Source organism: Vigna umbellata, chromosome 8, assembly GCF_029865625.1.
Source record: "Vigna umbellata cultivar VRB3 chromosome 8, Vumbellata_1.0, whole genome shotgun sequence".
In the NCBI taxonomy this organism is placed as follows: domain Eukaryota; kingdom Viridiplantae; phylum Streptophyta; class Magnoliopsida; order Fabales; family Fabaceae; genus Vigna; species Vigna umbellata.
The window spans coordinates 17837470-17846827 of NC_142172.1; the positions used below are offsets into that span (position 1 = coordinate 17837470).

The window sequence follows — 9358 nt, forward strand, 5'->3', positions numbered from 1 at the left end:
CTACCCTTCCATAAATGATGGTCAACTACATCATCTAAATCACACTCAACATTCACATTAACTAAACCTTCATAATTGTCAACACCTTCAACACTGCCAACACCATCATCTTTATCACCCACAACAACACCTTCAATACAACGTCAACACCTTAACATCTGAAGAACTCGAACACTATCACACTTGCTGTCACGACTATCACAGACCTAAATCTCTCCACACATTCGCACTGAAACCCCAATGACGATAATATTTTCACAAGAAACCTGAACACCTTAAGAACTCTTCACATCTACGTTGAAGAACTCTTCACATTCACATTGACAAAACCCTACCACATATTCAATCCTACTCACCCTCCAGTTAATGATTATCATATCATCACTAACTAGGACAAAATTGAATGATTTTGAAAAACTGGAGAGCTAAATTGAACAAACAAAAACTAAGAATCCCATTGAATTTTCGAGACAAATTAGAAAACTAAAAAAGTATTTAATCCTTAAATTTATTGTCCATGACTGCTACATGATTTCATGGATCAACCGGCCAAATCAAAATCATTTAACAAAATTTCGGGAATTCAGATTATCAAGTAACGTTAATATTAATTTTGGATGTAAGTAATTTTATAACAATGATTACCAAGTGAAATGATGTTTATGTCTGTATGCTTTCGTTTTCAAAAGTTGTGAAGCTTAATATAAATTTTCAACTGCTATGAAAAAACTACCTCAATAGAGCTATTATTTTCTTCCTCAAGGCAGAGTGTTTCGCTTCTAATTGATCCTTAGTCACTTTCAAAAGTTCCAAGCAAACACTACATATATATCCTTTTTCTCAAGAGACAATTGAAGACTAAAATCAAACTTCTAATGTTTAGGTATTCATTCAAACGCTATTGATTTAACTTTCCAAGACACAATCTCCATGATTCTAGTTTCTTTGAACTAACCGACATAGAAAAGGCTAGAGTTACAGCTAGAGAATTAACATTACAAGACATCATCTATATTCCTCTGGCAATCTGAAACCCGGCATGACTATTTTATCTGCAAACATTTTGCCAGTCTTAGGCATAACATGCCAATGAACAGTCAGGTTATATTCTTTGCCGCGCAAATTGCTTCCCTGAACATTAAAAAAATAAAAAAATTAAGGCTTAAAGAAATCTGAAGCAAATCATATATTAGTCATAAAACATGCTTAGATTTGTGTACCTGGTCAATGAAGCGGTACTTATTTGATGTATGAATCCAAAACTTGGCATGCTCTTTAGAGGGTATGATACCATCCCATAGAGATATCTGTAAAATGGAATTCAAGAACCTAAGCAACATTCATGACACAACATATACCCAAGAAGGGAGATAAACAGCACGCAAGCTATCTGAGTGACATGAATAGTATAAACAAAATCTAGCACCATTATTATGGCCTCTTTCTTTTTTTTCCGTTATAAAAAGGAACTGGAAAACTTATAATAGAAATAGTTATATTTCAAATGCAGATATAAACAAACAAATCAGCTCATACCTGATTCAAGGAATGCTTAGGAGTTTCATACTCGGCAGCAAGAAAAACAAAAACCTGCAACCATACAAAATGAAACAAAACCAAGTTCATGGACAGACCTGAAATTATAGCTTCCAAAATATTTAGAATAATAACTTGTCAGAAGGTAAGAAAAATAAAGCAGAACAAAGGTTTCCACAGAAGAAAGAACGGGCAAGAATAGATATAAATCATGAAATTAAACATGATATAATAATAGGCAAGACAATTTAAACATTAAGACACGCATTATACTGGGAGGCATAGAAAAGAAAACAAACACTCATTTCGTAAGGATCAAGTTGAAGAAATAATGTTTCACTTTCTCTAAAAGCTCTCACTGAGACGGGTAACCTTTCCAGAATAAATTCAACCAAAACAAGGACAAAGTTGATAATATGACAATACATGAAAACATTATCAATTTTCATTCTTGCTCCTCCAATCAAGAACACCCTTCTACTTTAGAGAGGCAAATGGAGTAAAGACAAAACACTTAGAATGAAAAATAAAAATTAAAGGGAAGAACCTGTTTTGTGTTCCATGTAAAAAGGGACTGCAAATCTGCTGATATGTTCAATGTCATGCTGATCTGAAAAAATACAAAGGCTTCCAGATGAGATTAAATGACGAATAAAGATGACCTAGATTGTAAAAACGGTAGAGATTGATTGAAAAGAAAGATGAAAAAGTGACCTCGTCATTGGCGTTGGGCTGTTTTTGAAACCAGTTGATGTTCAAGACCTACATAGAGAGAGTGAGTAAAGGGAATGGGAATGGATCCATAAAGCAGAAATGGAAATGGAAAGAGAGAAAAGACCTGGACTTGGGCAGAGGGAAAGGGAGAATTGAAGTTGTCGGAGAGAGAGGCCATGCCGCACATAAGAGCAAGAATGGTGACGGCAAAGGTCAGCAACGCGTTCGCTCGATACCCCACTGAATGCATTTTCACTTTGCAGCCCTACTCTCACAGAGACAAGAGTTGATGCTGTCTCTGTGAGACTGTCACTGTGTAGGAAAGAAACGGGAGTCAAGGGATTCGTGGGGAGGACGAGTGCACATTGGGCTCAATGCCTTCAATGGGCTTAAAACCAAACCAACTGTTGGGCCCAATGGCTTCAATGGATTTCTAAATTCATTTAACATTTTTTTAATTTTCTTTTTTAATTTAAAATTTAATAAATATTTAGTATATTTTAATATATATTGTTATGTAGTAAGATATTTTATCTTAAATATTATATTTATTACATAAAATATCTTAGATATTTTAGATATTTATAAGTAACTAACCACATTTTTAGGTAAGGTAGTTATTTCTTATTTTGCTTATAAATATAGTAACAGGGCAAAGGCCAAGGTACGTTCTCTTTATGTTCTAGAGACCCTGAATAATATTTCAGAGCAGTATCATAATCACTCTCTTGAGAGCTAAGGCTCCATAACAACTGGGACAACTTGTACACCGAAACATATATATTTTAACATAATTTAATATATTTTAATATTTCAAAATATATTACTTAAATTGAAACAAATAAAAATATGTAAAAAAAATTAAAAACAAAAAATACAAAAAATAAAAGTTAAAAAGTCATAAAAGTGTATTTTGAAATTCGTTTAACATATTTTTTTAAATTTTAATTTTAAATTTATATTGAATACAAAATTAATTTAATTTAATATTTTAATATAATTTAATATATATTAATATTTAATATTTTAAATCAGATTTTATTAAACTAAAATAAGTAAAAAACACATTTTAAAAAATTAATAACAAAAAGTACAAAAAGTAAAAATTAAAAAAATAAAAAGTGTTAACGGATTTTCAAATCCGTTTAACATTCTTTTAAAATTTTGTTTTTTTATTTAAAATTTGATAAATACTTAGTTTAATTTAATATTTTAATAGAATTTAATGTATATAAATATTTCAATATTTTAAAATATATTTTATTTAACTAAAATAACTAAAAAATATTTAAAAAAATTAAAAACAAAAAAATGTGAAAAATTAAAATTAAAAAAATTCTAGGTACCCCTATATCGAAATTCAAATTCTTTACCGAATTTCAATTAAAATTAGTTGAGATTTTTAACTGTAACATCCCAAAAATATATAGTATGAAACTATATTAATGAGAACTCACAAAATAATAAAGTAGAACAGTTACTGCAAATAAAGTTAACTTCAGTTACTCTAAAATAACCAAAAGATTAAAAACTTTACAAAATTCCTATACTAATACGGAACGATGTACAAGATCGAACAGTCTTATGCTAAACATATGGATCCTCTCCCTCCATTGCTTGCTCAAGACGAAAACTCCTCTCCCTCTGCTCACATCCACGGGATGATCATTACAAAGGAAAAACCAAACGGACAAAAGACAGAAAAGAAGGGTAAGCTAGTGTAATTTAATTAATCATACTAATCCTACAAATAAAACAAATACATAAGCATGTAACAACCAAACATTTACAATCATGCAATGACCGACTACTCAAACAGGCAAGAACCAAACACATTAATTCAGGCAAAGACCGACTACTTGATTTGACCATCCAGATTGTATGAATATTTAGCTTGAGGTCGTTCTTGCACTCGTGGGTGTAGAAACTGGAAATCCATCAACTGCCACACGAGGTTAGCCCGTTATTCCTCACCTAAGGTCTCCCCCCTTAGACTAGGGCCTCTTGCTATTCTCACGACATGAATTACTCATCTCTACTTGAGACTTGGTAACCATTAGAATGTTAGGATGAACGCCGTGGATTTCGCTGTCCATATTCATACTTTACCACCACCTTGATAACAAATCACCGAGACCTTCCTCCTTGGAATTCTCTTTCACCTCTATATTACAATTATCATACCATAGTTTCACTTTGACACCATTATGATAATGCATACATAAGCCATCAAAGCAAATGGAACAATTAATTAAAAAAGCACACCGGAATAAATATAAATATAGGCCGAACAAAAATCACCAAACACATATGAACAAGACCGAGACCGAACGGTCAATACTAGGTACAGCTGAAGAGAGGGCCGAGCACTATTAATGACCGACAACTAGAGAATTTCGAGTACCACAACATGACCGAACGCTTATGGCTTAGGTCGAACACTTATAGCTTAGGCCGAACACTTAGAGTTGATACCGAATACTAATATAAGACTGATTACTAAAATATCACAGAACGGTCATTAACAGATAAGGCCCATCAGAGGCCAAACACAGTTAAGACCGAATAATATTACGAGATCGAATGCTATGACTAAACCAAATACTATTACGAGACCGAACAATGGTGCAAGACTGAATACTAATGTAAGACCGAGGACTAAGGTTAGACAGAACCCTATAACAAGATCGAGCATTACTAAGAGACCACCTACCCACCTAAGACCGGCGATCATGAACGGGTAAGACTCTAAAGGGACCGAACCTAGTTAATGATCGAGTACCTAAACATGGCCGGGCAGCCAATCAACGCATGGTCGAGCGGTTAACAACGCGTGCTCAGCTTTCTGCATAATTCTGCAGAACTTCTACATAATGATGAACACGCTAGACTTTACCAAAACTAAACATTTTTCCCAACTTCTAATCTTCCATACATGAATCATATACCAAATTACACCTATCCAAGGGTACTCAAATCTTCCTAACATCATTCTAAAGAGTCTCATACCAGGTTTCACTTCAAATTATGCATAATCAACAACTCAATGACCCAAAATCTGTTTTCCTACTTTTTACACATTTTAGAGGGACTTAAAGGTTCTAACAGATCCAATTACACTTTCTGAGACTCTCCTCACTGACCAAATTCACTTCCAACCCCAAACTCTCATTTTCACCTACCCACTTCCTCAAGATCAGAACAGGCCGAACACTTATGCAGAGAAACTCCAATCAGTTCACAGGTTCCAACATTTACAAATTCAACACAATTCAATCAAACATTCAAGTGACACGCATGCAACCATCCAAACGGTAATTTCATACATAGAAAATCACAAATAAATTAACTAGCTCCCATTACTTCTTAGCCAGAACCGAATAATTTCTATCCTTCTAGAAAATTTGTTTGAACCTCAAGAAAATCCCAAGAGCACCTATGAATCACCGATTGGTAAAAGAAGACCAATCGTAGACCCAAAATGAAATCAGAAAAGGAAGAAAGAGAATGCGGAACACATGCAAAAATGATTATTCCTTGCATGCAGCAAAACCAGAAATCACTAAAACTAGTGAACAAAACTTACCAGTTCTAAACGTTAAATCTTTATTTTTTATATTATTAAATATTATTTTAAAATGTATATACTACAATTTATTTTTGATTAAATATGATTTAAAAAAATGAAATTAAAACTTTAATCCTTCTAATTTTAGAAATGCATGAGTTTAATTTTTTAAACCAAATTGTGTTAAATTTATTTGACGTTTCAAAAATGATTTTGAATTATCATTGAAGTAAAAATGTGTCAAACTATGTAAATAATGCAATTGCTACCATAAAAAATGTTTGAAATGTCAAATAAAATTAATAAAATTTAGTTTAAATAATTAAACACACACAATTAAGAAATTAAATTGGACCAAAATCGTGAAAATAGACTAATTTCAATTTTTACTAAAAAGTTAAGGAATATATAAAACATATTTAACCCATTTATTTTCTTAATCATATAATCTTTTAAAATAATGAAATTAAATTATCCTATTCAAAATTGAAAATTTTAAGAAATTTAAATGGGTTTATCTAAATAAAAAAAATTAAAATTTTAAATTCCTAGAAAAATGATGAATTTTATTAATATAGTCTCTAATATACATATTTCTTTTTTTTCAAAACACTATCTGTCATTGACTGATATTAATTTACTTTTTTTTTATACAAACTGAAACCAAAGGTGATTTAACAAAGAATTTTTATTGCTTACTAGAGTAAAAGTTTTTATATTGATTGTTGGTGTAAAAAGTATTTAAGGGACATATTATAACAATTGGATTTTAAAAAGAAAATAATCATGGGCATACGAAATTGTGGTCTGAATTGTATTTGCAGGGGTTAAATAATTCCCATGTTGGACGAATGTGTTTGATTTTGACAAGGTGAGTAAAAAAATAGTATCCTTCAAAAGTTAGGAATCTTCATTTAAAATTTGTAACAAATATACAGAAAAACTATTACAACTCCAATGAATAAATAAAATGATTTTAAATAGTATTTTAAATAATATATAAAATGAAATAGTAAAAAGCATAACAATTAGTATGTTACCATCTTTACATCTATCATAATGAAGTTAACCTTTTATTACAAATTGCAACAGTAAACTTATTACGGTATATGTACTACACTTATCATAATAAATCATCATTGATTTTTATTTTTTTCACTAGTGCTCAAATTGCTAGATATGAATATATACAAGACTTTCTCCCATCTTTGAAATATCTCACAAATCTCATCTTCACTGGTTAACCATACTTTTAATCTTATATGTATAGCTAAAATTTAAGAGGAGATTTCAAAATTGGAGTGTTAATCAGGTGTTGTGAATTCTTAATAAGGGATTTTAATTTATGTATTACTGATAAGTAATAATGGTATTATTTTATTTTATTTAAACATACGTTATTTGCTAATTTAAAAAATTGTAAAAAAATATTAGTCTTGTTTATGTGTATGTATAATCTAAGGGGATTTCGCACACCTGTGAAATACCATAAACGTCTAGTTTATATTTAGAAAAGTTGATTTTAACTAAATGATGGATTTACATATATAGACATAATTAAATTTCCCAATGTTTTTAGGTCTAAAAAAAGATAGCAGATACAATATTTTACTAAACAAGTCAACTTACAACGCAACTCGTGTTGAACAAGGCAAATTTTCAAATGTACAACCATAAAACGCTACTCTGTGTCCTTTCCTTAGGGCACAGTCTAGTTGTTTTTTTCTATCAACGTTTCCGACATCTATACTATAAATACAGACATAATTGTGTGTGTAAACTGCACAATTCATCAGAATATCTGTACGAGACCAAGTTTTCCTCATACACTAATCTATCTTCAAACATGACACCTTCGATTCTTGGTGGTGAATCCAGGGTCGATAGAACTAACACTTACTCCTTAATTCCCGTTTCCCACGACGAAGATGAGAACGAGGTATCATGTAACTGTGAGGAGTTCTGTGGAACTCCTTGGAGAATTGTTAGAACAATTGTGGGTTTGGTTGCAGTTGTTGTTCTGTTCGTAATTGTTGTCATAAACGAACACAACATCAGCAAAATGTCACATATCAGCCCACCAAAGTTTTTCATTCATTCTCTGCGTGTTTCCACGTTCAAGATCTCTCAAGGAGAATTATCAGCGACGTGGAACGTGGACTTAGCCATCTCCAACGAGGTGAACTCAACGTTCATAAACTTTTTGAACTTGAAGGCCATGATTTTGTACAAGGAAGACATACCTATAGCACTGAGTTCCCCGATTCAACCAGAGAATTTATTGGACACGCATGGGATTTTCTCCATCAGTATGAATGAGAAGAAGATGTTGCATTTGAGTTTCAACACTACTGGGTGGGAGAAAGATCAACCGGTGGTGGATGATGATGTGATTCAAGAGATTGATGAACAGATGAAAGTGGGTGTTATAAGCTTTGGATTGAAGATAGATGTGGAAGCTGAAATGGAACTTAACATGATGAATGTGCCCTTGACCATGGAACCTTATTGTTCCAATTTGGAAGTTGATTTTGCACCGTTGGAACGAGGTGAGGCAGCGACAACATTGGACAATATCGATGTTGATGAGGTGAAAGAGTGCTTCAACAACGTAGATCAATTGAACGATTTAGGGTATTAAGAAACTAAAGTTTTGAATTTTGACCTAGCATTATTGCAGGTTTCATGCAAGGGTTTAGGCTCTTATTTTTGGGTATGTGTAGGGGAGAAGACAACAAATTTCTAACAAAAATAAATGGCTAAACCTAAACGTTACTTATTACTTTCGATTTTATTGTTTTAATGTGATCTTTTATATTTTAAAAATTTTTCAATTAAGATATCTAATATTTTAATGGAGTTTACTATCATGTCTGCCAATATTTTTTATTTAAAGTATTAAATATTAACATGAACTTTAAAAACTATATGAAATATTAAATTGAGACTTTTATAACTCAGTTAAAGAAATTAAAAGGAGCAATTTTTAAAGACATAAAATAATTCTAGACTAAAATTTGTAAAAGTTAATGTGCCAAACTCCAAAACATAAAGAATATAAAATTAGCTAAATCTGGTCGGTTATCGATTTATTTGTTGAGTTAATTAAAAATTGTTTTTTGGTTGATAAATAATATGCATAAATAAAGTTATGAATATCTGCGACACGTATTAGGTTTTATTTTTAAGAAAAAAGTAACATTAAATAGAATGCAAAAAATTCAATACTCATAATCCAAAATTACTAATCATAACCATATTTCATAATTCACACTATAAAATAGCAATCATAATTTCATGTCGTAGTAAAATATAAATTCATAACTCATGAATATAAATAAAATAAACCATTTAAAACATGTTATTTTTTTTATTAAAGCATAGTAATAAAGAAGAAAAGGTAATAATTACCAGTATTGTTTTTTAATTCGTAATTCTTTTTTATGTTTTTTATTTATTTTCATGACTGTCTTACTGAAGCCCATTACAAACTCATGACGCCTTCCTTTGGAGCCCAATAGAATCTATTCAAAAGCCCGA

At 31.1% G+C, this 9358-nt stretch overlaps 2 protein-coding genes across 2 annotated transcripts; one reads left to right on the plus strand and one right to left on the minus strand.

The window, feature by feature from the left end:
• Positions 1–859: 859 nt before the first annotated feature.
• LOC124823463 (signal peptidase complex subunit 3B-like) lies at positions 860–2591 on the minus strand. Its single transcript, XM_047295667.2, has 6 exons — positions 2375–2591; positions 2251–2298; positions 2084–2146; positions 1537–1590; positions 1221–1307; positions 860–1131 (listed from the first exon to the last, which is right to left on the minus strand). The coding sequence occupies exons 1-6, from the start codon at positions 2498–2500 to the stop codon at positions 1006–1008; spliced, it is 504 nt and encodes a 167-aa protein (XP_047151623.1). The 5' UTR covers positions 2501–2591; the 3' UTR covers positions 860–1005.
• A 5073-nt stretch (positions 2592–7664) lies between these two features.
• On the plus strand, positions 7665–8459 carry LOC148194177 (uncharacterized). The gene has a single exon (XM_088097133.1). It carries the CDS (start codon positions 7665–7667, stop codon positions 8457–8459), a length of 795 nt encoding a protein of 264 aa, XP_087953259.1.
• Positions 8460–9358: the final 899 nt, after the last annotated feature.

Bases quoted from the DNA above. Each gene is read 5' to 3' on its own strand.
- LOC124823463 (XM_047295667.2), bottom strand. From the start codon at position 2,500: ATGCATTCAGTGGGGTATCGAGCGAACGCGTTGCTGACCTTTGCCGTC. The intron at 1,591-2,083 runs GTTCTTCCCTTT...GTATGGTTGCAG, and splicing joins TTACATGGAACACAAAACAG to GTTTTTGTTTTTCTTGCTGC. The intron at 1,308-1,536 runs GTATGAGCTGAT...TCCATTTTACAG, and splicing joins CTAAGCATTCCTTGAATCAG to ATATCTCTATGGGATGGTAT.
- LOC148194177 (XM_088097133.1), top strand. From the start codon at position 7,665: ATGACACCTTCGATTCTTGGTGGTGAATCCAGGGTCGATAGAACTAAC.